The 18,522-nt window shown below is 52.9% G+C and overlaps 1 protein-coding gene across 1 annotated transcript in view; it reads right to left on the bottom strand.

Moving 5' to 3' along the window:
* Positions 1 to 6,488: 6,488 nt before the first annotated feature.
* Positions 6,489 to 18,522, bottom strand: part of STX8 (syntaxin 8) — a 220,663-nt gene continuing 208,629 nt past the window's right edge. Inside the window, exon 8 of the mRNA XM_016222457.2 lies at positions 6,489 to 6,664. Within this exon, the coding sequence (XP_016077943.1) occupies positions 6,597 to 6,664 (68 nt within the window). The 3' untranslated portion in view covers positions 6,489 to 6,596. The remainder of the gene's footprint in view (positions 6,665 to 18,522) is intronic.

Genomic DNA, 18,522 nt, shown 5'->3' with positions numbered 1-18,522 from the left:
GGGTTGCCCCAGACTCACCTGCAGGCCGTGGCTTCTGTCCTGAGTGCAGGGTGGGAGGCAGCCTCCGCAGGTCCTGGGAAATGGGAGGAAGTGACACCTCTAGTCCAACCAAGGAGGCTGTGAGCTGCCCCAAGGCCCCTAGTGACCTCCTGGAATTCTGCCTCCATAGTAGCGTGCAGGAAATGGGTACAGACTTTCTTGGGTTTACTCCAGGTTGGAATGAAATCAAGGAGACTCGGAGGGATCAGGAAATAGTCCCTCCAGGAAACTGAAAAACGTTGGGGTCTCAGTGCTCAGAGGAAGCCCCCTCCCCATCACATCCCACCAGAGAGACAGAGTAGGCAAACTATACTCACTGATGTGGTTCCTGGGCTGAGGTTCACGGCGCAGCCATGCCATACCCTAGGGGTATCAGTGTGTGTGCTCTGGGGCCTTGCCCTCTGCCCAAACCAAGCCGCCCCACTCCTTGTGTGATTGGACATCCTTCCCACCCCCATTCCTGAGTGCACTACCCACGCTCCCTCCACTCCCTGCTGGGTTCTGGAATTCTGATCATTCAGAATGGTAAATGTTTAGTTGTGACCATGACATATTGTTTGGGTCAGTGTTCCTTTCCAATGCATACTAATATATTATGGTTATTATATATGAATATATTTAATGACATGGAAAAAGTTGTGGATTTTTTTAAGTTTTTTGTTTTGTTTAGAGTTGTAATGGACCCAGATGGAACTTGTAACTTGGGCCCCACATGATAGAACTAAATTCAGATATCAATTAAATAAACTCTTGTACACTGTTCTCTGTCTTCCAGTCTTTACTGGTGGTCTGAGCTGTGGGTGGTGGGCATGCAGGGAGAGAGAAGCATGGCAGGCCTTTATGCCACTTAAGGAATATCGATTCTGGTCTGAGAACTCCCAGCAAGCCAGAGCGCCACTGATTTTTCACAAAGCCTGAGACAGAACGCCACCTACCAAAAAAAAAAAAGGGCAGCTTTGCTTGTGAAGTCCTAGGGCCTTGCAGTCTCCAAGTGTGATTTTAAGCTAAAAGTCTCTCAAATGGGTCAAGCTGTATTTAAGTCCCTGAGAACCATCCCTGGGATCCATCCTTGCCACTCCTTGGAGTTCCAGGTCCGGGGCACCGCAGGGGAGGGCAGAGGTCTCCCCACCTGCCCTAAATTCAGCACCCAGGCAGAGTATACCTTGGAATATCCCCACCTGATTCAGAACCTGCAAGTGTCTTGCCTTTCACAGATCTAGTTTCCTCTATTAAAGCCAACAGGAGACTCACGAGAGACGACAGCAGGATTAGTAAAACTCAAGAGTTTTTTTTCCAAGCCATTGCTAAAGGCTTTGTGCGGTGCAGGGATGGGGCCACTGCCAGCGCCACGCAGCCACCAGGAGCTGAGCTCACTGGGTTTCTGAGAAACTATATTTAAATCTCCAAATGGTTGTGATTTCTTTATTAAACAAACAATTCAGTCATTAGGAACATGTTGTGTTGCTATGCGAAGCGGAGCCGATCGTCACCAGGAAGTTGTAATTTCTGCACCCAGCTGTTTTGAAGACAAGTCTCCGCGATGGGCCTGGTCGGCCCCTCAGCAACACAGATCCCGCTGGCACCTGGGAGGCATGGGCGGCCTTTCCCTGCAGCATGGGGAGCTGGCTGAAGTGCCATTAGCCTCTCCTCAGGAAGAAACAGGCCAGCCCAGCCTCCTCAGAGGGTCTGGCTCTAGGGAACAGGAGCTGTGTTCTCAGACCAGGGGTCAAAGCCAGGGCAGCTAGATACAGCGGTGGCTGGTCTTATGTCAAGGTCAGTCTCAGGTGTAAGTCTCTGCTGGCATGGCAGTTCCTGACACTGGGTGGTCAGGGGCAGGAAGCAAGTCTTAGGTAGCTGGACAGGCCAGGAATAAAACTAGCCTTTTCTGCGATCTCAGGCTCTTCCCAAGGCCAGTTCAGACCCAGCTGGGCCAGCTGCAGGATTGAGTGCCTGCCCAGAGACCAGGGTTCAGGGTTTATGCTACACTTGGAAATGTGACTCTTGGCTTTGGTCATTCTTTTTTCTTTTTTTAAATATATTTTTACTGATTTTAGAGAGAGAGGAAGGGAGAAAGAGAAACATGGATCAGCTGCCTCCTGCACACCCCCTACTGGGGATGGAGCCAGAAACCCAGGCATGTGCATGACCTGGTATTGAACTGGCGACCTCTTGGTGCATGGGACGATGCCCAGCCAACTGAGCCACACTGGCCAGGGCTGGTCATTCTGTTCAAGGGTCCAGTTCTCAAAGACTTTCACAATGTGGCTTTTTCCTGTCCTTCTTAAAACAGTTGTCTGTGACTGAGTGTCTTCTCCTTCGGAACTTCACCAGTGCTGGGCGTGCTGGCAGTTGCAGCCTGTCCCAGGCTGGAAGGAAACACTGTTGATCAGAGACACTAGAGGCCATCCCAGAGCCTGCTTAACTCTCTAGCCTGAGAGAGGTGGCACTGACAGCCGCCAGGCTCGACGCAGGAAATAAGCTGGGTCTCTGCTAAGTCCCAAGGTGGTTGGAAAAGTCCATTTCAGAGGCTGGGATGGTTAGGCACAGGGAAGCTGAGCGATCCCTATTAGGACTCAGGGCCCAGCGCAGTCAAAAGCCCAGAGCCAGCTGAGTGAGAGGGCTTCCCAGGGTCAGCCGACTTTCAGAGGGGCGCACTCATTCGCAAAGCCCACCCGGCCCTTCCCAGAGACAGCGCCCTGGGACGGGACTGCCTACTCATGGCAGAGACACCCCTGGGTTTCAGACTTCGTTGCACAGACACCTCTTTCTATGCTCTTTTAAGACTAAATAAAGATGTAAGAAATATGCCAAGAAAAACTGGGAGTGAATGACGAACAGAGCCAGTGAGAAATAGAGCAACGGATGGATGAACTCATTGCTTTATCAGACTGGAGTCTCAACAGGGCAGCAGCTCATTTCTGGACAGAGCTGAACTGGGAAGTCTGAAGACGTACAAAGCAACTGGAGGAAAGATGAATCTTGGCCCAGTTTTTTAAATAAAGGGGGAAAACCCCACTTAATCAGAGGGGCTGTTAGCTAGGCAAGAGGTGATCTTTAGTCTTTACCAATAGTTCTCCTGCAGCCCGAAGCTGAAGCAGGGATGAGGGTTCTCAGAAGGCTAGGCCCCTTTACTGACAGGAGGAAAGAGCAGCTGGGCTGGCCGCGGGTCTGACTAGTCAGGAGCCGTCCTGCAGTCTGGAGGAGGAGGAGGAGGAGGAGGAGGGTCCCAAGCTCGGCCGGGCCCAGGAGGTCTTTCGGGGAACAGATTGTCCTGGGGCTAATGCAGACTAAGGTCTGTTACCGTTTCTACTAATGATGAAGTTTCAACGGAGCAAGAAGACCAGTTGTAACCAGGTATCTGGATTTCTTTATATGGTATCCAGACTCAAAATGCTTATAATTAATAATCAGTTAAGTTAAACAATACTTATACTGTTATTTTAATTAAGTCTATTTTCATTAAAAAACATCCAAGGTATGGGTGCTAAATCCCAGTCTTGCCTCTTTTCTTTGTGCTTAGCTTAAGGTCTTACTGCTCACACGACAGGCTCAGAGCCTGGGCCGCGGCAGCTGCGCTCCTGATACCTTTGAAGGGGACGTGTAGGCCTGACCCACCCAGCCAGAGAATGTTACTCTAGAGTGGGTCTTGATGCAACAGACTCCCCAAGGTGGCTCGGGAATTCCTTTCCACTTCTGGTCTGCCCTGCGGCTCCAAGTGGGGTGGGTGTCTCATGGGAGAAGCCCCCAAGAAAGCTAAGGAGCGGGGAGCCTTCATGCCCAGCACTGCCCGAGGCCTGGACAGCAGGTCCTTGCAGTCTAAGCCGGCCAGCCTTTCACCCCCTCCCCTGCCTGCAGGTCCAGAGAAGTGAAGTCACTTGTCCAGGTCGCCCAGCTAGCGGTGCTGGCCGGGCCTGGAGCCCACTCATCTAGAGAACAGAAGCTGTTGTGTGCAGACATCAGCTCAGTGTTTGGCTTGAAAAGGCCTTTCCGTGCGGCTGAGCCAGAACGCCGTGGCTCTGGTTCAAGACGCCCACGAGTTGCCGGGGCTCCGTGCTGAGCAAGTCAAGAGGAGGTGAGAAAGTCAAACAAACCTTCAATGCTGCCTCCCATGAGCCCCAAAGTGGGGGGCTCCAAGGAGACACTGTTTATATAGATTTGGGGGTTTGCACGACAACACTGAGAGACGTGGCTCTCCAGATTCTTGATCTTCTGTTGGGTGAGCCATTAGCAACCACTTCGCTCCCACCCCACAAGCAAAATGCGTCCCAGGATGCCTTCCCGTCCGAAAACCCTTTGGCTCCCTGTCCAGCAAGGTTCCTCTCCTTTGGGAACATACCCATCTTGAGACAAGCCTGCTTCCACTTCCTCCCCTTCGTTCTGCAATCCAGTTCCCCAGCACCAGGGCTCATGCTCATGCCGGTCTCCACTCCCTGCCCTCTCATCCCCTTGGCACTTGCCATCTAAACACAGCCCGGCTGTTATGCTGAATCTGCGCCCAGGGCCTCACCATCTGAGGCCAGCCTGGGTCTGCGTGTTGGCAGCCCTGGAGGCTGGTGGGTGTCAGGGTCCACAGAGACAGGGGGGCTCTGCTCTGCCCCACCGCACGCCCTCAGGAGTTTGCTTGGTTGCGGTAGGTGGTGAGTAGGACAGAATCCGTGAGTGTGGATCTGGAGACCACCTGGCCCAGCGGGTTTAGATTTGGGCTAGAAGAGTCCTATTTCCGCTGAGCCGAGCAGTGGCTCTGTGCTTATGCGCCCACCTACCCACAGCCGCCCTGAGGCGGGGGATGCTCTCCACTTTCTGGGGGGAGGACATGGAGGCCCCCGGCCACACCGCTGGGAAGAGGTGTGGTCACCGCTGGGGCCATTCACCACCTAGCTCAGGCCCTCTGCCTTCAGGGCACTTTTGGTCCCGACCAGTGAACTGTGAACCCAGGAGATGGCTTACTTCTGAGTGAAACGCCGCTGCTAGTGTCGCGTGCCTCCGCCAGAGCCCACAGTGGCTCTTCCACTGGCTCAGGTTCTGGATGAGATGTCGTCAGAGACCCTCACTGACCTGTGAGGGAGGGACTTAGAGCTGGAGCAAGACACCTAGGTCTGGGGCAGGTCTGGGGTGGGTCCAGGCCGCTCCCACTTGGGTGGGTGTCCTGACTGTTCTGCTGACCGGGAGACAGGGCTGGCTGCTGCTCACAGGAGAGGAGTGTGTCATCACCACATGCACCCCAGGTGGGAGGATTGCTCAGCTGGAGCAGGGCCAGGTGGAGCCTTGAGGTGACCCAGCCCCTCTAGGGAACCGCTGCCAGGAACAGGGTCACAACACTTTGCAGTGATTTACACTTCACCACCCAGGAAGTCACAGCTCCCCTCCCCCGCAGGCTGGGTGTCTGGCCCAGATCTTCACACTACACCAGAGTCTCAGGCCTCAGGGTCCAAGGAAAAATCACTGTGCCAGAAGCACCTTGCTCTTCCTCCAGCCTGTCCCTGTCCACAGGGGGTCAAGTCACCCCCCCTAGGATTCCCCCACCACAGGCCTGTTCCCTGCTTTTATTCAGTGACATCTTGTACTTTGGAACTTGCCCTGTCACCAACCTAATTTCTTTCCCCTTTTGCCAAGGAGGGCAAAGCAAGGTGAGCTGGCCCAGCCTGCTCTCTATTCAGATAGGAGAGAGGGCACGAAGCTGGGCCCACCACCCTCTAACCTGGAACTTGCCGATGCTCCCAGGGGCCGGGGATCCCCTGCAGGCCTGCCCCGTCTGCCCTTTCCCATGCACGCGCACACGGACGCACTGTGTACATCACACGCTGGGTTGTCAGAGCCAGTCTAGGAGCCAAGTAAGGCACTGTTCTCCTGACTTCATAACCACACCTTTCTCTGAACCCTAAGCAGTACTTCTCAGACTGATCACTTCCCACCCCACCCACCGCATGCAATAGACTTCACCCTGGCTGCCTGGACAGATGTTCAGCCTTGGAAATGGTTAACTCTTACAAAGAAATGAAAGAGAACATGCTTCTAGGTCTAGAAGGCGATTCCAGTAGAGCCCAGAAAAGTTCTCAGCAATGGCAGCACCACCGGGAGCAGTGAGCCTGGCGGGAGAGGGCAGGATGGTCACACAGGAACAGGTGTCTGTGGCACTGCCTGTGTCACAGCCTCACGTCGCTCCCTCCTCCTTGCCTGAACTGTTCACTGTTTCCTACATGGACATGTGACTTCCCTAGCAGACCAGGCGCTCAGGGTTACTAATTGCCCATTTGTTCAGTACGCCCCAGGTGCCAGTGCACTTTGGGGTGGGTGGAATCACTAGTAGCCATGGGCAGTGACCACTGAGAAACCTTGGGTTAGCACCGAAATGACAAAGGCAGGACCCAGAGGGGCCACACTGAGCCTGAGGCTCCATTGGCTCCAGAGCCGCCGCACAATTTGCTTTTACTGAGGCAACACATCGAGAGTTCAGAGCTTTGAGGGAATTTATTGAGAGCAGCTTTCATGTATCAAAAGGGTGCTGGGCTTTTCTCCATCACTGGCAGGTGTCAGAGCTGGTGGTCCTTTTATTGCCACTATTTGGTAGGCCAGACTGCAACGACCACAATAGCCACGAGCAGCAATAAAATCACCATTATCATTCCTGAAAAACAAGCACAGAAGACGCCTTTCAGTGACTCGCTCCGACGAACATCACGATCCCAAGTATCTTCAGGGAGACGCTGTGCGCAGTTCTCCCGGCCGCCTGCTCCCCGGGAGCCTTTCCTTTGTGCTTCGATGTGTGACGGTATCAGCAGCCCCAGGGCGTGGGCGCTGCACAGCTCTGGCTTCGTGGGTAGTGGGGTGCAAAAGGGAGGGCTTGGGGGACGCTGCTGAGGTTGCACCCCACCACCTCAAGTTGTGCCAGCAAAGTGTAGGAGCTCCTGACAGGGCTGGGGGGACCTGGGTGAGCTCCCCCCTCATTCAGCACTCGAGCATGCTCAGCCCCCAGGTGTGCAGCCTGGCCCTGCTTTCTGTTTGTTCTGATGAGACACCAATAAAGCAACGGGCTTTCGAGTTCACGAGGAAATTCATTCTGGAATCCATTATCTCCACTATCCACATGGCTTTCCCTTTTCTTCTGGAGCCCAAAATACTATGTCATCCATTTGTAAAAATATCCACTAGAGGGGCTTTTTCTTCACATACACATTTTTATGTTAGTATTTTTTCTGTTTTATTTCCTAAAATTTTTGGCTGGGGAAGACAAAGGAGAGCACCAGCCCGCCTGGCCAGTCTGCTCCCTGGGCTCAGCTCTCCAGCTCCTGCATCGGGACTCTTGATCGCCCATTCCTGCAGCGCTGATGGAGGCGGCCCCTTCACTCACTCAGCTCACGTCTCCCACACTTCCCAGCATGTAGTGAGCGCTCGCCATGGCCAGGCACCCGAGGCCAGCATGGTCGTGGCATGTGGCATATGCCAGGGACAGGTGTGGCTACTACAAAGGAAGCACTCAATCACTGTTTGCCCACTGAAGCATCCCTGAGCTACTGAGGCCCCAAGAGGCAAGTGAGGAGCAGATGGTTAAAGCACCTGAAAATGCTCCATAAAGTAACAGGTGAGTCGACCCCACAGGATCACGTGGTTGTTGGCCACCAGGGCTGCCACCTCAGACGGAGCTGTTTCTGGAAAGGTCAGGGTCCTGAGAGTTCAATGACGTGCTCTCACAGGAAGCCATTAACATGTTATTGATCTCATTAACTAGATAACCGCTGGTTACATTTGGCTATTTCAATTTCAATTAATTAAAGGGAAATAAAGTTAAAAATCCAATGTCTCAGTTGCACTAACCATATTTCAAGTGCTTCAGAGCCACACATGGCCAGTGGGTAGCATGATGCACAGAGACAATGAAGAGCATTTCCACCATCCTAGAAAGTTCTTTTGGACAGAACAGAGAGCGTGGAGCTTTGATTACTTCATTCACTGCTGCACCCGAGCTGCCATGATGGTGCCTGGAGTGGGGCTCATTGAATGAATGAATGAATGGCTGCTCGATGAACTTTCAACACTCACTCTGCACTTGGGTAGCTTCCCACACTGGGAATTCTGGTTTTCCCTCTTCTTGAGTCAGTTTTGCTAAATTATATTTTTCTGGGAAATTGCCCATTTTTTTCTGAGTATTTAAAAGTGCTGGCGTAAAACTGTTCATTATCTTCTTATGATTTGGATACTACACTCAATCTGTAGCCCTGACTGGGATCAGTTGATGAGTGTGTCGTCCCGATAGGCCAAGGATTCGGGTTTGATCCCTGGTCAGGGCACATGCAAGAATCAACCAGTGAGTGCATCAATAAGTGAAACAAGTCGATGTTCCCCCCCCCACCCCATCTCTCCCTTTCTCTCTAAAATCAATAAATAAAAATTTAAAAAAATTTCAACAATTTCTTCTTTGGCCCAATTATTTAGAACTGTGTTTTGAAATTTCCAATGATATTGGAACATAATTATCAATATATATATATATACTTTTAAATGCTGAGATAATAATGCATGTGCTATATTTTGATGTGAAAATATCTGTGATTTCTATTGGTGACAAAGTCACAAGTTCTACTAACATTACTGTGGCCTGTTAACTATCTTCTTAATTGAAGAAAATGCTAAATCTCAATTAGAGGTTAGTGAAAATAAGAATGCAATTAGCTTTCTCCTCCGCATCCACAGGCTCCTGAATTCCATCCGCAGATTGCAGGGTTCACTGTAGTTCAGTGTGAATTTAAAACAGCATGTCCACAGTTTTAAATACTGAGAAGTGACTTAAAAATATATGCAAGCTTCCCTGTCATCTGGGAATTCCCTGTGACAAGGGATACATGCTTTTCTAGTGCACACCCTTTCTCTGATGATCTGATCCTTTGAGAATACTCCCTTTGGGGAATTGAGACCCCCCCGCCCCACCCCCACCCCCTACCTATCTTCATGTGGACATAAACCTAGGCCTCTACATCAGGGTTCAGCAAACTGTGGCCCATGGCCAAATCTGGCTTGTGGGCCGTTTCATACAGCCCATAAGCTAAGAATGGTTTATATATATTTAAAAGGTTGTCAGAAAAGAAAAAGAAGATGTCCCACTGTCCACGGTCTGCAGAGCCTAACCTATTTACTATCTGGCCTCTGCAGAGCTGCGCTGGGCCTGCTCTGTGTCACTGTGGCTGATAATGATCCAGCTGCACATCAGTTCACTCATTCAGGTTCCGGTTTCCAGTTCTCTCTCCATTTATTTCATCTGGGGATTTCCTTTCTTCCTTGTAAATTCAGCTATACCTGAACATTATAGGGGGTGTTGTAATATTTTATCTAGCATTTCAAGATGCTTGTAGTGAGGTGTGTGCGTGTTTGAAGATTATATCTATCGATCTTCTTGCCAGACCAGAAGAAAAAATCTTCTTTTCATTCATTTCTGCCTCCACAAATATCTTTAGTTTGATCAAGAGCTCCACCTGGGTAGGAATCCCACTACTGGACTGGGGTGAAAGGTTTATACTGCACAACATAAAAAATGGAAATGGGGAAAGCAGACAGAGTGGGGTGGAGCTTCAGGGGCAATGGCTGGCCCCCAGAGCCTAGGCTTGGCCTGAGACGAAGGGGAGGAGTGAGTTTTTGAGGAAGGGAGAGACAGCATGAGTGGGGTTTCAGGAAGCGGCACTGTCACGTGCTCAGGCAGGATCAGAGTTGGGGAACACTTGAGTCCAAGAAGCTCCTTGTGCAGCAAGGGTTCTGGCCTGAGGCTGTGACGGCCCAAAGGAGAGGCTGACACAAGTGGCCTTGAATTTTCAAATTGGTGATTAGGAGAAAGCAGAATGAGCGATGGGAACAAAGAAACCAAGAACAGTAACTGGTTAGGAAGCAGCAGCCACGCATCCGGTTTTAGTCCAAACACACGAAGCTTGCAGGGCAAGGGAAGAACCTCAAGGCATCAGTGGCTCCACCATCTCCTACTTGGGATGGGCCACTGCAGTGGACTGACCTGCCCTGCAGCTCCTTTTACCCAATCCACTCTCCACAACTTCGCTGGAATGGAAATCGGGTCAGGTGACTCCCGGGCTTAAACCTCTTCGATGGCTTAAACTCAAATCCAAACTCTTCGCCATGGCTGAAGACCCTGCAGCCTGGACCTTGCCGCCCCTGAAGCCACACTCCGCACCTGTGCTCTAGCCATCCCAGCCTTTGGTCCCTGCAGCAGGCCATGCTCCTTGTCTCCCAGCCTTACTCATGCACCCTTTCCACCCAGACGGCGCCGCCCACTCATGGCCCAGTTAATCCCTATGCATCCTCCAACCTCACATCAGTGTCCCTGAAGGACTCCGTCTAGACCTCCAGGTGACTGTACTCTTGTTGTCCCTTTACATCTCTCTAGTGGCCCTTCTTCAACCACAACTTAGGTCCTCAGTGATCCTCTGTCTCCATCACTGGCCCACGGGTATCTATGGCAGACACTGCCTGTCAAGTCAATGCTGTATCCTCACTCCTGGAACAGAGCCTGGCTCCAAAACGGGCCCGACACACCCTTTCTATATAAGCAAATAACGTCTGAATATCTGGATGGCACCAGAGAGCCAGTAACAAAGACACACAAGCAATATAGTTGGTAGTGAGAGAGTAGCTGAGCCAAGGGGTCAAGAAAAGAGACAATTCAAAAAATGGTCAGTGCTGGTCCCCAAACGCTGCAGACACACTAGAGGACGAAGAAACAGGTCTGGGCTCCCGAGGCCTTCAAAGCGCAGTGTTAGCAGAAGGGCAGCGGGTCTGTCGAATGACTATTAATACAGAGACTTCTCTTTAAGCTGCTAATTGCTCTGTCACAGAAACTGAACTGTACAAACGTGCCACAGTAAAGGTGTGACAGGGCACACAATACCTGTGAAAAGTGGAAATGCACTTCAGCTATGGACACCAGAGATAGTGTCACTGATAGTGTGTGATAAACTAGTCTTGTCCCAAGATGAAAAGGGGACCCTGAGAGCAATGGCTACTAAGACTTACGTTTCAAACCCTTTCAGAACAAACAGAGCCTTCGGGGCAGGAGATTTTCAACAGGTTTAAGTAAACTGGTGTGCCCCGAGGGTCAACGGAGGAAGTCATTCTAAGATGGCAAGTGACAGTGATAAGCAAAAGCCAGTTTTGAATTCTTTTGGACAAAGAATAGGTGTTGACACACCTTATCACCGCAGTCCCCCTCTTTAAGAGTGTGGCTCTCCCGGAATGTGACCGCGGCCCTGGCATCTTTCTTGAACGGAGGCTCTCTCCTCTAAGGGACGTTTCAGAAAGAGGAACCCAGGGCCTGCGGGAGAGCTCAGCCAGGCTGCAGGTGGGACAGTCACACACGTGGGTCTGTACTGACTCCATGGGGGGGGGTGTCCCCTCACTGAGTTCTCAGCAGCAGACAGTTACAGACCACAGCACTGAGGTTCTGGGAGGCTCGCTCTCCTAAGGCCCTAGAGCTGCTAAGAGGAAGAGCTGGAACTGGAATGGAGGTGGGGCTGACCCTTGGGCCATGCTCGTCCCCTTTCTCTGCACTGGGGGGGGGGGGGGGGCGGCGTTCAGGGGAACCCTGTCTCCCCACAGTGTGGGGCTGATCAGGGAGAGAGGCCCAGGCTTCTTTGGGCTGCAAAACTGGTGTAAAAAGTTTCTTCTTCCTTTTCTCCCTCCTTCTCTTTCCTTTCTCCTCCCTTCCTTCTTACGACGCTTAAGGGAGGAAAACTTCCACTACAAAAGGAGACAGAGTAGGATGAGCAGCGATGACCTCCTCCCTCAGCCTGAACAAAGGTCGCTCACGGCCAGTCTGGCGGCCACCTCACCTGCTCCCTGCCCCGCGTGTCACTCGCAGCGAATCCCAGATAGGCCTCATTAGCAAATACTTCAGTAAGTAACACTAAGAAGAAAAAGCTGCCATCACCACACTGCGAGGGTTTACAGGTGCCTTCCTTCTTTCTTTTCTGAAAATAGTTTATTGATTTTTTGAGAGAGGGAGGGAAACATCGATATGAGCATGCAACATGGCTCGGCTGCCTCCTGGGGACCGAGCCCGCAGCCCGGGCATGTGCCTGACGGGGCATCGAGCCAGTGACCTCCTGGTGCACGGGTGACCAACCAGCTGAGCCACACTGGCCAGGGAAGTTTACAATTTCTTAAAGACAGAGGCGGGAAGACTCTCCGACTCGGCAGAGGAGGAATACGGTTCCAGCTAGAGGACAGGAGAGCGCCCACGGGGGCCAGGAGAAGAGCTTGAACAGCGTCCAGTCAGACGCGAGAGAACTTCTTTCTCTTGCCTCAGAGCAGTGCTTAACCCTCAGGGGTCCAGTCATCCATCCCCCAGCCAAGGAAATATTTGACATTTCAGGACGAGGAAAGACAGCGGAACTTCTGGGAACCTGCCAGCTTCGGGAACAATGAGCGCTCTCTGCCCCCACCCAGCACAGAAACACCTGGCGAGCTCCTGCCGCGGGTCACTTCCTGGCGCTTCGCTAGGCCCGCGCGGGCACCTGGAGGCAGGCTTCCCTTCCGACACCGGTGCCCCTTCCAGGCGGGCATGGGGTGCCAGTTACAGGAGCAGAAAAAATGTCCCTTTCCTTTGGTCAGTTTACCAGATGAGTATTACTCAACCACTTATAATATTTACAAGTCCAGCTCATAGCAATTAAAAAAAGATGTAAGAAAACAAACTCCTTTTCAGACTGGGAAAGGATATGAAACAGTCTCTCAGGAACAGTGTTGTTTTCTGAAGATTGTTCATCTGGATTAATGGTCCATATTTCTTTTCCAGTGAAACGCTGGAAACCTGCAAATTATGGAGGCTGTGCTGCCAACACCTCTGCCGCAGCTGAGCTAGGTAACAGCTCATGCTCACTAATGAGGGCTGGGGGGAGCCTGGCTTTTCCCCAGAGCAGATCTCCACTTCTCCCTTCAGCTGTGGGAAATGCAGGAGATAAGAACGGTGGGAGAGGAGGGGGGATGGAGGGGTGAGGGGGTGGGAGGCAGGGGATTTGAAGGGCAAGTTTATCTGGGAGTCTTTTTATCTGGTTCTGTTTATCACAAGGAAAGCCATACTGGTTACCTGCTGTTGGTTGCTTTGAACCAAAATATATCTCCTATTGTCTGCCCGGTTCCCCACGCTGGAGACGTCAGGGCGGACAGACAACTCCCGTGCAGCTAATGACCTCGAGAGATCCGCAGAGAACATTTCTGCAAGGATCCTGCAGGTGTGTTTTCCCCAGCTGTGCCCACCACCAGGTGACATTTGCTTAAGTATCAGCCAGTCGGTTCTCACTGGTTCGATTTTGGGCAGCAGGCTCCTGGTTAAGGTGGGGGAATAAGCAGGAGAGACGACCAAACTGGAACATTTGTTTTCAAAAGTTCATGTAAATGTTCCCTCTAATCCCATTACTGGGCAAATAAGCTAAGAAAAGAGGAGACGCAGCGCAGAGGTGAACACGTTTACATTCCGATTTTCAGACTGAATGGCTGGAGGCCTGCAGTTACCCTTGGGATCACCCAGGGCTGGGCTTGCTGGTTCCTGAGCTGTTTGCCTCGCTAGTCAGCCACAGGCCTGGGCCCCTCCACCTGCCTCCAGTCGCCCACAAGCTTCAGCCGCACCAGGAACCCCCTTGGGACTCGGGTTTGCCCAGACACGGGTGGTGGGTGACAGGCACCTAGGGGCTCCGCTGACTATACTTCACGCCTCGGTTCTCCACTTTCATCTCCCCCAGTAGCACTCTCATTAAAACACTGTGCACAAGTCCCTGATTTGCTGAGTTTGGTTTTGTTCTTACCTGGCCTTCGCCCCACCCCTCCAGGCTCTCCTTCCTCTGTTGGTGGGTAAAGCTTCCCGTCTCCTCGGGTGACCTCACACCCTCTTCTCCTCGACTTCCTCCCCTCCCCCCGGGCCAAGGTGCTGAGCTCAGCCCAGATCCCACCTCCTCCGGGGAGACTGCTCGGCCCCGACTGAAGCGTGGCTGCCCTGGAGTCAGAGGCACACTTAACAGCCAGGCCTCTACTCTTACCTGCTGCCCTCCGTCTTTAAACTCTCACATTATCTAATATCTCTTTCCTGAGGTCAAGATCTCTGAGGACAGGGCCATGCGGTAGAAGGGACACTGGTTTTGGGAGTCTGGGAGACCTGGCTTCAAGCCTGTCACTTTCTGGCTATGAGACGCTGGGGAAGTTCCTTAACTCTGGGTTCCAGCATCTGGAAAGCAAGCCTAAAAAGACCGATTTCTAGGCTTGTTGTGAGGGTTCAATAAGATGAAGGACACGAAACTTCTAGACCCGACGAACTGGCACGCCGTAAATGGAAGCACGATGACAGTTATCACTGCTCCTATAACCCACTGCCCGAGAATGGTGCCTTGTGTGCCCCTGATGCTCCCTAAACGGCCTGGGAGAGAGCTGGCCTCAGTCTAACAACAGAAATAAAATGTCGTTCAGAGGAGAGCAGCAAACACAGCGCACCTGGGAGGCATCTGGGTGGAAACGGCCCGATTCTAGCCGGGGCGGGCGGGGGCGGGCGTTGGAGAGGCTGGGAGTTCAGGGTGGAATATCTGGCAGCGACCACGTCGGTCATCGGCCACAGGAAGGGCAGCTGTGCTGGGCGAGCACTGGCTGGGGTCCCGCAAGCGGAGCGCGGCCAAGCGGACGCCAGGTGAGTGGAGCTGAGCGGCCGTGTGAGGCCTTTGGCGGGGGGGGGCAGGGGCACCCAGGCGCCGAGGACGGTGGCAGGCTTCGCTTGAGGGGGTGAGAGCGAACCCAAGGGGGGCTGGAGGGTCTGCAGGAAGTCGGGGGAAGTGCTGAGGTTGTGCCCGGCTCTGTAGCCTGCTCAGCTACGTGGGAGGACGGGCGGAGAGGGGCTCAGGGCCAGGGAGCTGGGCCCTTCAGCTACGATGGCGCAAATGATGATGATAATGACAACAAAACAACGACGGCAAGACCAGAAGTGGAAACTACAGGCGGTCCCCCCGCGCCGTGAGGCACGTGCGCACACCGCTCCGTGCTTAGTCTTGCTCTCGCCAGGCAGTGGGCGGAACAAAGTCCCCGCTTCACAGGTGAGGGCGGCGGCGGCCACCTGCCACGGGCCCTGGGCAGAGCCGGGCTCGGCTGAGGGCAGGGCGGGCTTGGGCGACTGGCCACGTTCTCTGGAGGGAGGGAAGTGGGGCTGAACCGGCCTGGGGCCAGGGCTCAGAGGAAGGAGGCGACCTGGAGGACTCGGGAGTCCTGCAGGTGAGGTGGAAACCCACGGTTTGTGACACAAAAGCGAGAGTGTAACTGTAGAAGGGACAGTGTCACTCCTCACAGAAATGCACCAGGAGGCGACGGTGGCCTAGAGTCCGCCCGTGGCGGTCCTGACTGCAGACAAAGCACCAGAACGAAACGTGACTTACCCGTCCCGCACTGAGCGACTGTGCTGCGTCTCTGCGGTGCGTGTTCCCCGAGCCCAGAGGGGGAAGCGGAGGGCCCGGGACCGCAGCCTGGCTCCGGACGCCATCTCTGCACCCGCTTCCTGGGGGCTCAGGAGGGAAAACACGTTTCTCAAGGCTGCGGGGGTCACGTGCACGTGGGCTCGTCAAGGCCAAGGGCCTGCACGTGGGCAGTGCTGACTAAACACTGGCTCCATTCCGCAAAGTGCAAGCTTCCTGAAGGCAAACCCCGCGGTCCTCTCTGAGGTGACTGTGGAGTGGCAAGCCCGGGGCCCCAGGCGTGTCTAGGACAGATCTGTGCTGAGGTGACATGGGGAGGGCAGGGGCGCCTTCCTTCCGCTGGCACTCGGCCCTGCGCTCTGCCAGCCCGGGCCCACCTGGGGCAAATCATCCTCCCAGCCCCTGGGCTGGCGCCACCTCGATGCAGACAAGAGGCAGCGCTCTGCGTGAAGAGAAAACCATGCGAGAATCAACTCTAAGGAGAAGGCAACTCTGGGGGAAGAGAGCAGTGAGGGGGAGGCTGGGAGGGGACCGCTCTGGGCAGGAAGCTGAGAGGGGCGGGGCTGGGACGAGGGAAAAAGGGACTTGCCCAGAAACAGGAAATTAAAAGGAATTAAGACTGCACGAGCCGGGCAGAGGAGCTGGACGGAGGCCTGGTGAGCGGAGGTTCCCGGGTCCAGGCGTCAGGTGGCTGCCACTGCCACAGGTGGTGAGGCGAACACCCAGTAGTCAATGGAGACCCATGTGAGAGCTCGTCTCGCTGGCCCAGGGACAGTCAGGCTGCAGGAAGGGGTCAGACGTGTTGGTCAAGCTGTCCCAAGGGACAGCTGACCAAGGGCACTGTACCGGGTAAGGCCTGCCAGAGATAGATTGGTCTGCGCCAACAAATGTTCCCTGAGTGCCCACTGTGGGTCATGCCCAGTGGGTGCAAAGATACACTGGCTCATTGAGGGTCTCCAAGTCTCGTGAGGCAGAAAAACCAACCCAAGCTGCCTTCCCCTAAACGAAACACAGATGCTCTGCAGGTGGCACCGTCCTTAGAGAGTCTAAAAACTCAGCCACTATTGTTGCTTCCTGCGCGCAGAAAGTGCTGACTAGTTTCTAGGCCGCATCCCGTCCTTAAAGTGCGATTCATTTCCCTTCCCTGAAACAGGTTCAGCCCAGCAATCACCACAATTCAACAGCAGAATCCAATTGTAAATAGATAATCCGTCATATCGGCAGTCAAAAGCAGCCTAGGATGAGTTGTCAAGTCAACAATTTACTGCCGATTCTCTGGCGCTATCAGTGTTTGCTAAGAAACATCCCCTTGTTGTGCCGCGTGTTGCTCCTGGGAATGGGAATCTGTCTGGAGTCTGGCAGAAGTTCAAGTGTCTTTGAAAAGACAGTCAGGAACTCTGTTATGGATATCTTGTTTTGACAATTCCCTCTTGACTAAGTGTCAAAAGATTTCTGGATGGCTCCAGTCAGGCTGTGGATTCACCATTCCAGCCCTTCCTCTGGGCTGTACAGACCAGCAGCCGTCACCTGGCATCAATCAGGGACGTGGGCGAGGCGGCGGGAGGGCGCTGCTGCCCCAGTTCTAACTCAGGTACGAGTGGGGCAGCCATCAACACAATCCTTTCTCAATACATCAAATGCTGATCCATCTGAGTTTTTAAAAAGCAAATCATTTGACCAAGATGCAAAAGGCTACTGGGTGGTAGATCTGAACTGAGTCTCTGAATTCCAAATCTCAAAACAGCACTTTATTGGTGGGGGGCTGTCGCCATGCCTGTCCAACTTGACCCTGCCGCTATGATACACAGCTGATGGGTCCGTGGTGGAGCCCAACTGAGGCCAGCCAGGCTCTTCTCAAGGAATTTTGGCTTTTGGACTGAGCAGTGTGGGGACCAGTCACAGTAGCTGTGACAGTCTGGTGGGGTGGTCCACAAACTCAGGCGGAAGGTCCCAGGACATGCCTGTGTTCCGACTCCTCCTGAGACGTGGCTGGCCCAATTATCCCTCAGATTCTCGCAAGTAACCCAACATCATTCCAATAAATTACATGTTGTTTAACCTAAATGAGCCAGTCATTTCCTCTTACTTGTAACCAAGACCTTTCAGGAAAGACACCATCAGCAAAAGTAACTGTTTGTTTCTAATTATTTGGAAAAATATGAATAACATAAGAACAGTTACGCTTTACCAATTTACTGCTGAAAGGACAGCTTGAAGGCACTGCTTCTCTGAGGGTACAGCCTTGGGCACCCAGCATCTAACTGTGAACAGGCTGAGGTATGGACTGAAATATCTGTCTCCATAAAGAGGCCTTCTCAGACGCCAAGATCTTCTCTCTCACAGTCACATGTCCTATTTTACAAGTACCCTTTGATTAATGCATAGCTGTCCTGAGGAGTCAACGTGAGTAGGAGATGCATTCAAACAGTATTCGGAGCAAAGCTCAGGGCAGGAAGAGTGCCTTCTGTGTAAACAAAGCTGACAAGACCTCCCCCCTTGGGATCCCTCCTCCCCTAGGGCCCACCATGCAGCGCCCAGCAGGTGTCTGGCTTAGGCAGGTTCCAGGTGAACCCACGTTCCTGCCACCACAGGGCTCTTCCTAAGAGCCACTTCTACCACCATCAGCGGTGCGAGGCCCCTTATACGTTATATACACTCACACACTGAGTTGCTCAGTAAACGTTAAGTCAACAAACGAAACAGAAGGTCCCACTTCTGATGTTTAGGAAAGCAAAAACTATTGGTAACCTCTGGATTTGCACCTCTATTGGCTTTCGATTTATCTAACACATATTGATTGAGCCTGCACAGGGTTCTGGGCACTGTTCTTAGCACTGGGGACACAGCAATGAACATAACAGACAAGGATCCCTGCCTTCAACCTCACTGAGTTGCTGTTCATGTGTGTGCGTGTGTACGCGTGTGCTAAGGGGTGCAAGTGGGTGAAGACAGACAAAAACCTAAATGAGTAAATTGTGTAATGTGCCTGCTAAGTGCTGAAAAGAAAAATACAGCTTATCTCTCTCCTATTGTGAATGCTAGGCGGTAG

This window comes from Miniopterus natalensis, chromosome 17, assembly GCF_054644295.1.
Source record: "Miniopterus natalensis isolate mMinNat1 chromosome 17, mMinNat1.hap1, whole genome shotgun sequence".
Lineage (NCBI taxonomy): Eukaryota > Metazoa > Chordata > Mammalia > Chiroptera > Miniopteridae > Miniopterus > Miniopterus natalensis.
The sequence above is the reverse complement of the archived record's forward strand: the minus strand, read 5'-3'. Positions and strand labels throughout refer to the sequence as shown.